The sequence below is a fragment of the Anas acuta genome, chromosome 4 (genome assembly GCF_963932015.1).
Source record: "Anas acuta chromosome 4, bAnaAcu1.1, whole genome shotgun sequence".
Taxonomy (NCBI): Eukaryota; Metazoa; Chordata; class Aves; order Anseriformes; family Anatidae; genus Anas; species Anas acuta.
This window is the reverse complement of record NC_088982.1, coordinates 45,679,987-45,697,515: the sequence shown is the minus strand read 5'-3', so window position 1 is coordinate 45,697,515 and position 17,529 is coordinate 45,679,987. Positions and strand designations below refer to the sequence as shown.

General features: G+C 37.5%; 1 protein-coding gene across 5 annotated transcripts in view; it reads right to left on the bottom strand.

Annotated features, from left to right (window-relative positions):
* GUCY1A1 (guanylate cyclase 1 soluble subunit alpha 1) overlaps positions 1-17,162 on the bottom strand; it is a 34,989-nt gene extending 17,827 nt beyond the window's left edge. The window contains exons 1-2 of one of the 5 annotated variants that reach the window (XM_068681050.1): positions 17,013-17,155; positions 7,449-7,700 (exon numbers count right to left, since the gene is read on the bottom strand). Coding sequence is in view for 1 of the 5 variants with exons in the window: in XM_068681053.1 (XP_068537154.1) it covers positions 17,013-17,015 (3 nt within the window). In the remaining 4 variants the exon portion in view is untranslated. Of the gene's footprint in view, positions 1-7,448; positions 7,701-15,221; positions 15,360-17,012 lie in introns of all 5 variants that reach the window. The other 4 variants (XM_068681051.1, XM_068681052.1, XM_068681049.1 and 1 more) reach the window with 4 other exon arrangements.
* Between the last annotated feature and the right edge of the window lie 367 nt (positions 17,163-17,529).

Sequence of the window (17,529 nt, the reverse complement as noted above, 5' to 3'; positions counted from 1 at the left end):
GAAATAAAGTGCAGTGAATCAATCATACAGTAAAACTCCTTAATATTAACATAGCCATTTATACGAATTAAGCAATGCCACTTGCTAACAGGAGCTAAAGTTGTTTTATAATCTTAACTTGCAGACGTGGGTGAAAAAATTAGAAGCAACATTACATACTTTTTTCTTCATGTAAACTGAGCCCTTTGCTTGGAGAAGGGCAGAATCTGTTATGTGCTACTGTGTTACTTTTTTTAATCAGACATACATAAGGTGAACTGCTACATGTTAAGCAACAATTAAAAAAAAAAAAAAAAAAAAACTTATAGTTTGCTTTGCATCAGTCAAAATATATTGCTAGCTGGATCTAACTTTCTGCAGCACAAGAGTGATTGCAGCGCTTGAAGGAGCTTAGTGTGGTCTGGAAGTTATCGCCTCAACAGAAGTAGTTGTTAACTTCTATCTTGCTTTTATGTAAAATCTAGAGTTGCAATTCCTACTGAGCTCTAATTCCTGCGGAATTCAGAAATCACTGCCTTTTACACCTTGCCAGTAGGACTCCGCACAGAGCAAGGCAGGATCTGTTACTTTATGCACAGTCAGCTCCTAGCAAGACAGGTTAGTAGTACCCATTACCCTATCAGAAATACCTCATTGTGGATTCAACTCTTGTCAGCAAACAAACTCAGGGGAAAAAAAATAAATGCTGTCATTTAGTCTTACAAATCTGAAGTGCAATATCTGCACTTTACTTTTTCTATCTAAAGTGGTGTGTGTAGCTGCAGAATCAAAGTGATTTGTCCATTTCCAAAGATTTTAAGGAGGTTTCTAAAATTTTCCTAGAAAATTGATCGTGTGCATCAAAATATAAGTTAATATTTTTAAAAGTCAAAGTATGTATTTATTAATCTTGTTAAATCCTGTACAAGTAAATAAGCTAGCTTACTCTGGCTGCTTCACTAAACTTGAACACATTCAGAGAGCACACACCTTCAAATCATTAATTTGTTTCAGTATTGCTGCTTTACAGAGCATAATATGCAAGGAACCAGAGAAGACAGGCAAGTCTGTTTTCAAATTTCTGAGCAGTAGTAAGTCATACCAAATAGAAAACTGCCAGTTGGTGACTTAGGTAGAGGACATCTTGGAAGAGGTTTGTCCTCATAAAGAGAAATGAGATGTTTTCCTGTATCTCCCCAGTAAGACACAAACCCTTCCACTGAAATTTGAGGATGCCTCATTTACTTATTTCCAGTAACTTGGTCCTTTAACAGGGTTTTGCTCACATTTGCTAACATACCTGAGGACAACTGTGACATTATGCAATAATAATAATAATAAAGTATCATGTATGCATATTACATGAAGTGCAAAACTCTAGGAAACCCCAAATGTAGGTGGTTATTCAGTCCTGAATCAGTAACACCCTTGTTTAGCTACTATTACCCAGGCTTCACTTGGACTACGAAGTAGTACCTTGGTATTCAGCAAAATTCTAGGCTTGTCCTAGGCACAGTTTGGCTACTTGAACAAAGGCAATAACTGATGACAAGACTGTTTTCCTCTGTGTAGATCAGGTGAGATGAGACATGGTATTTGAAACTGGACTTCACAATACTTTGCTGAATCTAGTAATTTCTTGGATACCATTGATCTCAAATTCTGCTCTTTCTGTAGCAAGAAAGATGCTTTGTCAGTTATTAACTTTTCTGCTTCTTCCCCCAAATGTTCACCCTTCTTTCTGACAAGTCATCCCGCTTCTGATCTGTCTGTACCACAGACCTCTTTAGAGAAGTGTTATTTTTCACTCCAAAGATTGCCTTTGTGTGCTATGCAAGCCTAGTTCCAGTAGCCTGACTGCCAGATTTAGCTCTCTTTGGGGCTATTTTTAAGAGACATATACTCACAACTCTTCTATAAATCACAACATGCTTGATTTTGATAGGAAGGAGATACCACTGCATATACCAAACTATTTAGTGGAATTCCAGTGATTACTAAGCTATGTACAAAGTAGTAATGCAGTTACGATAAGATTAGACAAGTTATACTAATCAACTGTTGGTTTAACAACCCAAACATTTTGCTAAATCCAAGTTCAGTGTGGTAACTTATCACAGTCTCTGTCCTGTATAACTGCTTAGGACAAACTAAAAAAAACTAGACCTTGTTTACAAGGAAGACTTTCTTCCCGTATCGTGTGGAATTTATTCACCTTTCTACCTTTTTTCTTCATGGAATGTTTTAAGAAACAGAAAAATGCAATCAAGTGTTTTCTTTGTGCTACATCTTACAGAGTGTGATCTGCTGCAAAACTAAATGAAGTAAGAATGTTGAATCATCCCTTTCTTTGTCCCCACTTTAATCAGCAGAAAATAAGTTTCAGGAAATACAAAAGTAAACCTCAAAACTTTTAATGCATCTCATGTTAAGGTCAACATGAGACATACATTTATTCTACTTTAAAATATTAACATTTGTAGAAGAACATCAAGCTCTGTACTGTAACATAGAAACCAGTATTCCTGGAGACAGGCAAAACCCCTAGTTTTAAAGTATCACTGGATTTCTGATACTGATTTTGAGACTGACTCATTTCCCTCCAGTGGTCTGCAGCAAATCCCTGGATACAAATATAGTCCTGGGAGAGGCCCAGACTCCAGATGTGAAAGTTATGTTGCAGCTACATCTCTGGTTTCAATTAAAGGCACAGGGGGAACCCTAATTACTGCCTCCATGTTTTGGCACGTAACTAAAGGAAGGACTAATTCCCAAATGTTGCTTATAAAATGTATATTTGTCATTTTAAGTATCACATGCACATTCATTCATAAATATTTTTCCTATGCTAGGACCAAATTACAGGGAGGTATGCTGAGAAGATAGCGTGGGAAAAATATTCTCTTCCTGTTAGTCAAAGCCTATCCGTGAAAACACTCCACAGCAAGCCCAGCAGGCAGTCTCTCTGCACCTGATTCTCAGCTCCCCCATCATGCTCTCAGGCAGAAACAGCAGTTTCTGGTTGTAGCATGTCCTCTCAACCTCACTGCTGGTCTGAGGCATGGCTAGTACCACCAGCTAAGTCACTTAGAGATACTAAGTGGAGATACTACCCATGGAAACCCCAGCCACCTTACTTTGCGGGTACTCCTAACTTTGACGGCTCATGTTAGTCACACCTTAGTTCTGAGGCAGAGCTGGAGATAACTCACAAACAGTACAACCTGTTGTGTGTATCCACAACAGATTATTTTTTTGAGTACTCCTGATATTGGTCTGACATAATTGATGACACCAGAAGTACGCAAAGAGGGAAGCAAATGAAACAGAGGTGCTACAGTGAGGACAAGCAATACCAAAAATTATCCAAATTTCCAAAAACTGTTCTCACACTTCTAAAGGAGTATATTTTAAATATGGCATTTCCCTTTAATCTTCATTTGCATTCCATGAAAGTACAATATTTTAATGAGTGTCTTAAGAAAGCAAATAAATAAAATTTGTGTCTTCAGAACTCTTTCTGTCACTTCAGGAATTAAAGCTTGTCCTGCAGACATACAGGGTTCATGGCAATTAGGAGGAGTTAAATTAAATGCAAAGATCAAAGTCTTGCCCATAGTCAGTGGAATGTAAATTAGAATTTACAAAAGGTGAACACCATGCCTCTAGAACGTGAAGTAGTTGGCAATTGTTATGGCTACAAATTCTTTCAAAACACATACTTAGAGATGAATCTCTCAAACTTACCAGTACATATAGGTTTACTCATTTTAGTAGACCTGTAACTTTGAGTGTCTCCAAATGCTGTTTTTGTTTAGCTCATAGATTGGAAACACTTTTTAGGAGCAAAGAAAATAAATAAAAAGAAACAATTTTAATCATCTGCAATAAAAATGAAATCTAATAAATTTCGGAGTATTTTTCACTGAAATCTTTAGCTAGTATTCATGATTTATCCAGGATTGCTACATCTTCTCTAATAAATGAAACAAAACTTATTAAAAGTGCAAAATTTCTAATGCATGAAGTTACTTCTCCTTTGAGAACCATGGTCTGTATTAACTGTAAAGCATCTCCAGAGATGACAAAATAATTTTACTGCTTCTTCAGAGACACTTATATTGCCAAGACTTTACATGCTTGTATTCATCTGATTGAAGTTGAAGATGCATAACTGTTTACACAACTGGCATATCTAACACCATTACTGTTACTCTTTTCCCAAAGATACTGGAATGTTCTAGAGGAATATAAAACACTGACTATTGTGTCTTATGATGGTGCAAACATTCCCTGTGTGTTCTCAGTTTTAAATTAAATTTTAGAGATTTTGGAGTATGTAAAATTTCTCTGTACTCTATAGATCTTGGAAAATTGTTTGAAAATTAGATCTGTGAAAAGCAAAGTGCTTTATCAGTAGATTTCAACCATAGAGTTTTTAAAATTAATATTTGCCACCTGCAACTTGTGCTTACAACATCTACAAGACCATTTTCACACTGAAAATCACTGACAAATGCCTTTCATACTTATTCATAGTTAAGCACTCATGCCAACTTGCACTGAGGTCAATAACAAGTTTCTGTATATAGTAGGAATAGCATTAGACCCTACCAGATCTGCCACTATTGTCACAAAAATACTGATTTGCATGTAGATGTGTGGATGTGATAGTAAACACAGAACTGATCTCAATTAAAATTCTGGAAAAGTTAAATGCTATGCATGGGAAGCTAACAGCGGAAACTTCTAATTACGGAAGATGGTTTGTCCTGCAACAGCAAAGTCATGGCCTTGTAATTTCTTCAGATAGGAAACCAAAATAAAATAAAATATAGCTCTTCAACTGAAGAACTGTATTCAACCAGAACAGATAGTTGAAGATGTTTTTTCACAGCTATCATGCAACTACTGACACTGCTTTAGCTAGAGCCCAAGGCAAAGAAAGCAGCTCTGAAGAAGAGGAAAAATCAGCCACTTCCCTAATTGTTCTCCTTCTTGGTATCTGCATGGCTGGACCAGAAGGCACCTTCCTTTTCAATTAAATGGTTACAGATGTTTTCTGCTACAAAATGTGATTAAAATATTTTAAATAGCTTATTTGGCCATGTACACTGTAGATGAGTACCTTCATTTTTTATTTCACTGATTGGTCTGTCACTTTTCAGACAATGTGCTATTTTTAGAAATTATTTGAGTGCACAAAGGCAGCGAATCTTACCTTTGTAAAGTACAATTCCAAAGGATATCAGCACATCTTGTGCAACTGAATCCTCTAGGAATACATTACAATACCAATTTCACTGTTGAGTTGCTTTCTTAGTTGGTTTCTAATACTCCTTTGGAAAATGCAGCAGACACACATTTAAAGCAGGGAAAGATAGATATGTGAATATATAAATACATGATATAGATATATATAAATATATATGTGACATGTATATGTGATAAACGTGAATTTATATTTTATATAAAACAGCTTTTTTTTTCATTAAAATAATAAAACAAAGTGAAAGTTAGATGTTTTGTGAAATACTGGGCTTCCACACATGGTATGTTAATTTCCAAATGTTCAGTAGCCCTAAAGAACAGAGAAAAGTTCTGTCCTTATATCTAAAGTGCTGTCAAATGGGAGAAACCTCAGTCAGTGTTGCTCTCCCAGTTATAACAGATGCATTTAGAAACATTTAGCATGTCCCAAACCACACAATATACCAATTCAAGTACATTAGCCATTGAAATGCAGCTTCTTGTGGCAATATCAAATTTGAGTATTTGATCCCACAGAAATACAAGTAGTATCTATCTTCCAGCATTTCTGAAATAGCAAAGAAAAAATATGCTTGGCTTAAAATGCTTTTAAGTTCCATTGAAACTGTCTGATTTCTGTGGCAAAGCTCTGTCCTGAGCAAGTATGTTTCCCTGAACCAGGCCTGGAGAAATACAGAGAAAAGGGTGCTGCCAAGGGAAACAAAGCAGATTAAGAGATTTGGAAGAATGGAAATCCAAGAAAGGGTTAACAAAGAATACAGTGGAGAATCTCTGGTCAGGATGTACCAATCACTGGCTTTTAAATTCATACACAAATTCAACATTTAATTTTGGAAATAAATTAAACGTAATATGGATTAATAAGGATTCTCCTGCTACTTTAATCCGTAATAAATAATCCGTAATAAGGATTCTCCTGCTACTTTTCCCACAAAGTCCTGCGACCTTCTGGGCAAGGTTCTTAGGTCTTTCTCCCATTTGGAAAATGCAGATAATTTTTCCATAAATCAAGGGAGATGATTTCACCAGAGGACATAGATTTTTCAAAGGCAAGAATCATATGAAGAACTCTTACCAAACAATATGTTTGTTATCCAAACAAAACAGCTTCTGTGATGCATAACCTGAGCATTGTGCACAGTAGGAACCATAGCGTAAGTTTCCTAGGGTTATTCTTTGAAGAGGACCTAAAACTGACCGTGGTTCCTGATCTCACAACCTGTTTAACTGCGTTATCTGCAATATTAACTTCACTGTATACTTAAAGTCTGAAAGATCAAAGCTCTGCTCCATTTCTCAGATAGCATAGCCTTTTTCATTTATCATAACATTATTTTACAATATCTGCCGTTCTTCATTATGTGAAGGAGAAAAAGGAGAGAAAGGATATAAAGATAAAAAAAGGAACAAAGAGGGGAAAAAAAAAAAAAAACACGAGGTAGTAGAGAAGGGAGCCTATAGGAGGACATAACGATTAAAAATCTGTAAGAAAGAAGGAAAACATAGGCAACAGAGCAGAACAATTTGCAAAGGCATAGATGGTTCTCTTACTGATATATAGCTTTTTCTGCACTACGAGTGCACTTCACTGAAGTACACTGGGTACTTATGCAAATCGTTTGTCTGTAGTCTTCAGTAAAGCCAATAGAAAATGTTGACATGATAATATCAATGAACTTTTCCAGCAATATTTTAGATTTCAGAAGATTTTTTGTTGATGTAGTTACTACAGCTTGTGTTTCAACCAACTTTATTGGTTGTGTATTATTCTCAGTTGCAGATTATATACAGAAGGATACAAGTTTATCACCCTGATTTGGCTTCCAAGATTGAAGTTCTAGTTTCAGTGTTTTGTCTCACTAGCATCTAATGGTAGGCAGGGAGTGACATACCTTGTTTTCTTGCACTGCTTAATGTGGCAACCTGGTGTTAAAACAGAAAGAAGAATTTTCTAGACTTGACATTTCATATGTTATTTTCTAGCATTTTGTTTTAAATTGCATTGATTTGTAAGTTAAAGACAAGATACACATTTTAGCTGATTTAAGACCTCATAGTTTTACATTTTATTTTGTAAAGGTATTTCACTACTTCTTTTATATGTCTGTGAGGAATCTTTCTTTTCTCCATCAGGCCTTCTGAAACACCATCTAGTGCTGCATACACATCTGAGATACCAAGATGGAAATAGTACTTACCTGGCTTCCTTAAAGGCTGAGACCTCCAACCTAGTGAGGCAGCATGAAACTGTGCTACTGTTAGCAATTACCAGTAATTGCAAGCCATACCTTCCTTCCACTTTGGCACCACAGAAGGTAGGAAAGTTCATAGTTCAAAGTATGGTAATTTATGCTTTGGTGCTGGGAGTCTTTGGGTTTCAGTCCTCAGGCAAAACGAAGAAGGAACAAACACAGTCTTGCTTTAGAGGCTAATGCTCCAAATGAGAGTGTCTGGTAAAAAGAAGTAGCACCACATAGGTATGTGGAAATGACAACTGACCAACAGATACAATGTGACAGTCATTCTTGAAGACCTAAATCTGAACCCTGAAGTAATAGGCAAGGACTATAGAGAATTTGGACTGTATTGCCTTTACTGAGGTAACAGGGTCATCTCAGATTTATTTAACTGTGAACTAATACTTATATCAAATGAAATTGTTAAACACCTTTGTCTCAGCACTTCAGCTTCTGCAATGATAGATAAACTACACAGATATTGTAAGAAACACTTGAAGTCCCACATCAAAAGTCTTTCGAGTACTATTTCTCACTGAAATGTTAAAGAACACCCACTCAGTATTTACTATTTTTTGAACCTTTAAAATAGGCATGCCACCCCCAAACATCTGCTTTTTCATTATATTAAGGAACCACATTAATTTCAAAGATCTTACCACAGTGGAGATTGGAATAATAAGCACGTCTCTATTTAAAGATCTGCTTAAGTGGTTCAGCAAGCTGTCACAGACTCTATGTTTTTATACAAGGTCAGGTGTAAGCTGAAGTTCGAGGCAAAAACAATTTTAAAATAAACTATTGTGAAGGTTATAAAGGGGCCAGATAATAGGATGTCTCCAACTTGCAATGTTGCATACTGGTACTCTGAATAGTAGCTCTAAGACAGCACAGAAAACAATTCAGTTGTTTCAGATGCGTAAGGACAGGGAGAGGTGGCAGTGAACTGTGGGATAAAACCATAAAAATAAACCAAAATCAAATTCTGGCCCTAGCAAGTCCATGTGTACTCAGATTAGTACTTCAATATAATAATGATTCAAAATTTATTTGAAAATAAATGTTCCTTTGACTGGAAGGTTAAATTTATTGTTAATCAAGTTCTTCATAACCAAAATCCCATGACAAGTAATAATTTCCACCTAGGTGTTTGTTTATGTGTACAGAAAGATGATGTTACACAGGAAGTTCCCTATTTTTCTAGAGATATGACATTTCACAACGAAGAGAGATATCGTGTATAGTTGGGGAAAAGGGAGGGAATGATAGGCATGAATTTCTAGAGGACATAACCAGAGACCTAAAATTAAGGATGAAGAGAGGTAGTATACCTTTCATGAAGAATTCATGAAAGTTTCCTGCCAAGATTAACTATCTTGGTATTTTGGAGCACCTGGAAACACTATGAATCTTGCACAGTTTGTGTTCTCAGCAGTAAGAAAATGGGGAGGAAAGAAAGTTTTCTCCATTTTATATATAGTCTTCCTTTGCATGAAGTCAGAAGCTTTTGATATTTCTCTTTACAATTTAGGTGATACTGAAAATTCGAAATACATGTTTTAAATATTTGTACCAGGTAGTTTCCAATGAGACAAAAGCACTAACTTTCCAAGTATCCAGTGACAATAAAGGAATGAATTTCTTGCAGCATATTTATGTTGTAAACCTTTGCTCTGAGCTTTCAACTCTGTTTATAACTAGCATCTAAATACTGTACTGCCCATTAGATTTCAAGCTGACAAAAGAAACACATTGCTAAGTAATGTAGTTTCTTTGCTAAAAGCTAGATTACCAAATCTAAGTTAGGAATAAATATCTGAATTAATATATTGTCAGTGTTTTAAACATTATCAATGTTTTCCATGGTTTTAGAGTGACAGCAGGGAGACAAACCAGTGAGCATAAAAATTCTTGCATATTTATTCCATTGTTAGATAGACCGGCCATTTACAATACAGTACATTGCAGCAACTGCAATAAAATCCAAATGAATTTTTTAAAAATATATCAAGCCCTTTTGGTGCTTTTCTGGCAGTACTGTTCTCATTTCAGTTTCTCTCATTTTTTCCCTATTCCAATTTTTGGCTAACCAAAACATGCCCACAGCATGGGCAAAGATGGATGTTCTTTTCTAGCTTTTGCTATATGTAGATCATAATCCCGTATTCCTTCAGTACTCCTCCCTCTTCACCAATTCAAATCCTACTTGAAAAGATAGTTCTACCTTTTAATTCCTCTTTAAATATATTTTTGCTTAAAACTTATTATTGTTTAGGACTGGAACTGGAAGGTAGATATTATTAAATCATTTTTCACGTACTATATTAATCAACAGATAAAACACAGTTTTTACTCTTGATTCCTAGTGCCAGATTCTACTCTTCTATGAGAATAATATTTTTTCTGTCATGATGCCCACCATTATCTCAAGCGTGGTATACTTGCGTATTTTAAACTCTGACTAATCTGTGACATTGGTTCCAAAATTTACCATTGATATGGTCAATGACTTTTTCCACATATACTTGACTATCATGCTGCATCTCTCGGAGATCTGGAGCACGTGACATGCAGAGTAAGTGCAGAGCTGATCTAAGCTGATGCTAATTTTCAGATCAGCTGTAGATTTTCAGTGTCAAACTATGCATGTAGTCTCTGCCTCATGAGCCTATTAAAACATTTTGAAAGCCATGCCTAACCCATGACTGAAAGATGCTCTACTCTATAGTATTTCATTTCTGCCACACAACCAAGCCTTTTTTTGTTTGTTTGTTTTTTGTTTTTTGGTGTTTTTTTTTTTTTTTTTTTTTTTTTTTTTTTTTTTGTCTGGAAAAGGAACTACTGAATTACATTTTAGCTATCAAGTAGAATACCATTCAGTTAGTGATACTGATGCTTGGTCAACATACGAAAATTCTTATGGAGCCTTTGCTTACACTGAAATACTGTTATTTAACCTTCTGTCTGATGAGTTTATCTTTGGACAGGTTTCTCAACTGAGAAATTATGCCATTGTCATCTTGTGTTCTGCTGGAGTAGCTGTTTTTTCTCTATTGCTGTTGCTAGGTGTATTATTTGTTTATTTTAACTTCCCAGAAGGCTCAAATTAAGATCAGGACCATACAGAGATATATAGTAAAAGATACTATTTCACTTGAAGGGCTTGCCCTCTGAATAGCTGAGACAGAAAAATGGGTATGAAAGGAAATGTTACTATGCCTCTTTTAGAAGTGGGGAAATGAGGCATGCTGCAGATAACAAAAGAAAGACTGCAGCTAACTAAGAAGTAAATCCAGATCTCTTGAACAGAGTTGCACAAGTTTTTTGGGATATAAGTTCATTAGATCTGAGTGATTTGCAAAAATCATTGGTAAGATTTGACCTTACTTCTATTTGCATACAGATTTTAGAATTAATATGGGAAAGAAACACTTGCACATTCCTACAAGTGAAATTCAAATAGTTTTTGCAGATAGATTCATAGAAGTATGCAGGTGCTATATATAAAAGCAGAATGAGGAAGGTATCCTCATGGTATAACTTTGTGCCTAACACACACCAGGGTTAACTTCATTTTCTCATTTCGGAAGGCCTTGCAATTGCTTATAAGAAAGGCATTTCCTCTTGGCTGGTTTTTATTAATATCATGCAACACATTTGGGAAGCTTTAACTTCAACTGCATCAAAATAAGCATTTAATTCAATCTACAATTAATTGCAATTATTCCTGTCTTGATTTCCTGGACATTTTGAGGAGAAAAATTGGTACCATACTCACCAAAAGCCTTGTTAAGTTTCTTAAGCCCCAAGACTATCCTTCCCTTCATACCATTCTTCCCATGTGAAAATCTAAAATACTACCTTTAAACATGCTTTGTGGATTAATGGTTATTTGCACCAAAATCTGAACACATTTTCAATTCACTGAATATTTTTTCCTCAAAAAGGCCAGTGATTTCATACTCTCAGCTTACTAGTGCAAATGGATAACTATGAAGACAATTTAGGCAAAAAGAAAAAAAAAGGGGGGGGGAATTAAAAGTTAGATTGATGCATGCTTTCTCCAAAGACATGGAAATTTTGCCATTTTTAGCAGTGCTATTTAAAACAGTAACTGTAATAAGTATTTTAGGCTCCAGAATGCCTGCAGTCAAGACTACAAAGCCACACAGCTATTAGTATAAGCAGACACCCCTCCCTACCAACAAGAAAGCAACTGGGTGTATTGTCTTCCATCTTCAAACCATACAAGTAATTACAAGGAAATGCAAAAACCCAATTTTTCTAAGCAACAAACTGGAAATCTTGCTGAGGTGTTCTGCAATTGCCTTTTACTAATGCTCTTTCGTGTGTGAAGGGTTTCTGCATTTGCCGAAGAGGGAAATCAGCTCTCCCTGAACAGCTTTTGTCAGATTCCATCTGTATCAAGTGCCAAGTGAAATGCAAGGTTAAAATGAAATTAAACACGTTTACTTTGGTGAGCAGTTGCCACTGTACAACATATTCCCATTTAATATAGAAAAACACGTTCTTGGGATCTCAAAAGCAACCATGCTGTTGTTGATTAAAAGTGGAGAGTTTAGCAGCAACCTCTGTGTGTGTCATTGCAGAAACCATGTTTTATCGCATCCTCTGGAATCTGTGACGTTCTAGGATTATGCTGCACTAAGACTACTGGGAGGATTCCCACAGAAGACAGTTTCCGAAAATAATGTTTTATTTTCATTCTGAATACCTTAGAATGGGGCTAAGGAAGAGATTTACTTCATTAATGTATATTTGTTTCAATTTCCATTTGTGAAAAAAAATAAATGATTTGAGCACATTGCCTTATAGCAAGAAAATTTTACTCACGCTGAAACAGTTGGATGACTTGCATGGGATATTCCCTGTAACTGTAATACAAATAGCTGTCTAAGGGCTAGATTCCACAATGCTTGATAAAATCTTTGGAACTGCCTCCAGCCTCTTCCATGATGATGCACACACCCAGCTTTCTAGATTACAAGCCACACAATTAAAGCTCTCTTCCTGAGCCACTGCATGGCTGACCTATTTTCTATATGGACTTAGCTGAAACAATCAATGGGCATAGCCATGCGTAAAGTGCAAGTCATAGGCAAACAGTCCCTAAAGAGAGTTTCAGAGAGCTCTGTGCACCTTAGGCCCATTCTGGGGTGCAATTCTTCAGGCATTTTTCCCCTTGTCTTATGGCAGAGAAAGGAGTGTCTTTGGCACTCAAGCGGGGACAGCATTTGTAGCATTTGCTACACATTCAGGCAGAAACACACAAGTGCAAGATACAGTTATAGGGGGTCCCATGAAAGAAGTGCCCCCTCAGAAATAATAGATAAGGTCACTACTTGCTTATCATCTAGGCTCTGTATGTTGCCTGTGGGAAATTACCCTACTGGTGCTGGCTTGCATCAGGTGCTGGCTTGTCTGAACACGACTAGCAGGGCACCCTTCTCTTAAAAGAGCTACTTCTATAATGAATATGCAAGAAGAAAATCAATTCACAGCTTAGCTCTAAGTAACACAACTGAACTAATTTAGTTAGAGCAGTGAAATTAAGAATCATGACATCAAAAATAATGGTAATACTGCCAGGTTCAAGAAGCAGGGAAGGTGCCTAACAGACTCTGAACTATGGAAGGGGACATTTTAATAAAATAAGAATGTTAGTTAGACTACTCTGCAGTTAGATGTGAAAGCTGTAATCTTAGCAGAGGCATTAATTCCACTTAACAAAACTATCATATCATAAGAAATATAAATGAAAAATAAATGCAAGTGAATGTCACAAAACACTGTTCTCTGGTAGGGTGAGATTATTCTAAAGGTCAAAGGTCTGTCTGTGGAAGCCCTAAACCTCAAATTTACCTGGGGTCTGCCACAATGAGCAGGACTTGATGAAATCTCTATAGTGAAGTAAAATTAATCCCTACAGTATATCTGTGCTCTGATTTAATGTCATGAAGCAGCATAACAACTGACAGCAGTGGAACTTGCCCTCCTTAACAAACTACATTAAACTAAACTAAAATAGTAGACATCAGATAGATCTAAACTCCACATCTACAAAAATAGAGGATACAGTATGAGACATAAGGCATAAATGATGAGTTAAAATAACTAGGAAACACTAGCACTGATCTGAGTGGCATCACCTCAGTAAGACAACCTAAAAACTAGAAGAACAACATGTTACCAAATGAGTAGCAATCTATACTTGTGTTACAAGTAAAAGGCTTCATTGGGGAAATTAACATGGTCTTTTCATTTTGTTTATAGTAATCAACAAGCAAAACCCCAATAATAATTAAAAAACCCTGATGTCCTTAGCAAGTTTTCTTGTTTTTATTAAAAAAATAAAAATAATAATAATAATAAAAAAAAAACAGTGGTTAAGCCCTAACTGGAAGTCCTAGCCTTAGCTCATTGATGCATGCACATAAGTACTATTGGAATTTTAAAACTGAATATATATTACTACCCTGTCCTGAACAGGGTTGCTTTCTTGAACAAAGGCTTATACTTGAATACTGATTTTAAAATATCGTCCCTATCCAATGATAGACTCGATTCTCTACCACTGGTACCACTGGTCATGGAAGACCATGACCTCTAAGTAAATGCAATGAATTGCAATAAACACATAAACAATAAAGATCTTAAAAAATGAAATAGTACAGAATGCACAAGGAACTCCAGCAAAGAAACTCTAATGAAAGTTCTGAATGGTTTAATTTCCATTTGCTAATACAACAGGCAAGGTGAAATATAATGATTTCTAGACATCATTAAATAAATAAATCCTTAAAACATATCCTGTCATTTCCAATAGCTATTTTAAAACACTCTTTAAAAAACCTACACAGACATTTTCTTCAATAAATATGCTTTTATAAAAAATGTAAGCTTGATGCTTGTCTACAGAGTAGAAAGAAAATATGACTAAATACCTTCCACTACATATTTCCTTTCTTAAAACTGAGAATTTTGTATCTGTTTCCTTGGATCACAGAGGAGTTTGATATTGTTTTTTAAAACAAGATATAATTTACAATATCTCTTGGTGTAACAACTCATTTCAGTTGAAAGGAAAATAGCTGTATTTGATACAAAATCTACCTTGAGTTCTTGGATTGCTTGCTTTGCTTCTCATCATTATTTCAAACACAGCATTCATCTTCATAATGGTTGTGATATTTTACATTTTATTACATGGCATAGCCAGGTTTTGACTGTTACTGATATTTTGAGTAGTATATTTTATTATAAACTCATTTATGTTTTGATTTCACTATGGGATCTGTTTTGAAACAGATTGTCTTTAATCGTTATATGACACTTTTAAATAAACATCAATCAGAATAAGATAAATATACAACATTTTAGTACTCATTTCCGTGGACACAATACAAATACTAACCTTGACTTCTCATTTTTAAAGTTTTTTTTTTCATCAAAACCTCAATTGAATAATCTATGTGAATAGTCAGACAGCAACTGAACCAGTGGGAGAAAGATGGTGAGCCATTTTATTGATTAAACAAACAAAAAAAAAAAGATTAAAAAAACCACTGTAGAACTACATTCCTTTGTTTCTCCTGCAATGTTTGCCTCATGATCTTGCACTGTCATGACTCACAGTAGCTGTAGGCTACATAATTCCACAAAACAAACAAAAACAAGAGATCTCAAGATGTGACTTCCCTTCTCCTTCCTTACTTTTCCTGGATGCTTTGGGTCAGCATATCAGCAATTGCTTTTCTCTTCTGAGAATGTGGAGTGTAAAGTCACTGTTACAGTATTCCTCATGCTTCCTTAAAATCATCTAGTTCATTTAAGGGTCTTGCTGTTGGCAAACTGAAGAGAAAAGTCATAAGAGCTATGAATGTATGGCTCCAGAGCAAGGCAATCCAAGCAAGAAACTTCCCTACAATGAAGAGAACATCGCATGCGTTTCTAACACATTTGCACACATTCTCTGGTTGCCTCAATCACCTCTGTTCTCTGATTAAATACATAAAATAGTCTGTTACTGGAATCTCTCTCTAGCATGGACTGTCATCACCTTTTGTTCTTAACGCTAGAAAAGCAGTAGACCTATTTTATGTGATTTAAAGTGCATGCTTCCTTGCTCCTACTTTCTGTAATTTGGAAACAAATCATCTTAGCATAACTACAAGAAAAGGGAGTGGCTCTACTGGGATTTTTGCTTTAGGAAAAGCTATACAATTAGGCCACATCCAAATAAGTAAAACACTTTATTCTACTAACAAAGACAGTTGAACATTTGCACTTGTTTTGTTACAATTCACTTTTATGAGAAAATGCTCCACCACATTTTTTCTGTTACTAGAGTCTGACTAGAGACTTCACCATGGAAAAATATAAATGAATAAAAATTTATTTTCCCTTAGTAGTATCTCAACTATCAAAAGTCTTACCGTTTCTTTTTAGACCATCTCATATGCAGCATATTGTAAACTGCAGCCCAGTGAATCTGGATGGGCTCAATACTTCATTGCACTGCAGTACTCATTTTACCAGTGCTACATCTTTGCTTAGGACTTTTTCCTTTTCCTCTTAATTCATCCTTCATGCATAAATAAGCCATCTCACTACATACACAGAGTAAGCGACCAGCTCTAAAAATACAGCCATTTTAGGAGTAGCATTGGATCAAGCTTGGTAGAGTACATAAGATGTATAAAAGTGCTCCTTTACATTGGAAACAAAAACTTTTCAAGTGTCTCAAATGTTTATACACAGAGATGATTTTATAAAGGAACTCTACCAGGCCTAGGCTAATAATGTTCCCTGGATTTAAGCCACAGAAACAGCTAGCTCTAGCCATGCAGAAAAGGAATTATGAGCCTACAGTTTAGAAAAGGAAAGAAGAAAAAAAAAAGAAAAGAAAAAAAGAAAGAAAAAAAATCTGAAAAAAAAAAAAAGATAAGCTGTGAAAATTGACTGCAAAAATGAATTGCCAATCATAAGGAGTGCAATGCCAGAACATGAAATAAATGCAAAAGTGGTTATTGTTAGAGCATTAAGCATGTGATTAAGTATGAGGCTTGTGGCTAATGCATGAAGTGCAATGACATGAATTACTCCAAAAACGAGATAAGAAACCTTGCCTAATTGTAAGGCAGCGCAAGTAGCCTGAATGGTTTCAATTAGCTCGACGGGCACTATCAGCTGGCAAATTCTTGGAGAGCCTCACCACGCACAAAGGCCGCCCGAGTGCCCCTGGCGGCTTCAGCCCCCGCACAGCCCCCGGCCCCGCACGGCCCCGCACGGCCCCGCACCGCTCCCCGAGCCGCCAGCACCGCCCCGCCGCGGTCCGGGGGTGCTGAGCGGGGGCTGAGCGGGGGCTCCCCGCGCCCCCTGGCTCCCGGTGCTCAGCCCCCGCTGCCCCCGCTCCCCGCTGCTCGCCCCGTCCCAGCGCTGTCCAGGGTCCCCGCGGGCACTCCCCGCTCCCTCCCTCCCTCCCTCCCTCCATCCCTCACTCACCATGCCGCGGGGCCGCTGCCGCTCCCCGGCGCCGCCAAGGTGTATTTGGGGAGCGGGCGCGGCGCGGCGGCGGGGCCGCCCGGGCGGGCGGGCGGAGGCCGGGCGGGAGGGGCCTCCCCGCAGACCCAATCAGAGCCCGCACGGGCGGCCCCGAGCCCCGGGCCCCGCGGCGAGGCGCGGCGGGGGGAGCGGGGAGCGGGGAGGGGGTGCGCGGCCCCCGCCGCCCCGAGCAGCCCGGCTGCAGCAGCGCGGCTTGCTCCGGGCAGCGGCTCCCGGCTCCCGGCTGCCGGTCCCGCCTGGGCTGTGGGTGCCTTTCCCAGAGCAGAAGCTTTCTGAACGCGCCCTATGCGTGGCACTGGGGTGCTACCGTATTTGTTCCCTGTGCACTTTTGCCACCACCGCCTGCGTTTACTCGGCGCTGGGGATACCCTACATCTTCATGCGTTCCGTGATACACACGTCTTTACTGTAGCTATCTGAATACTGCAGCCAGTAGCTCAGCAATGACGGAAGGGAA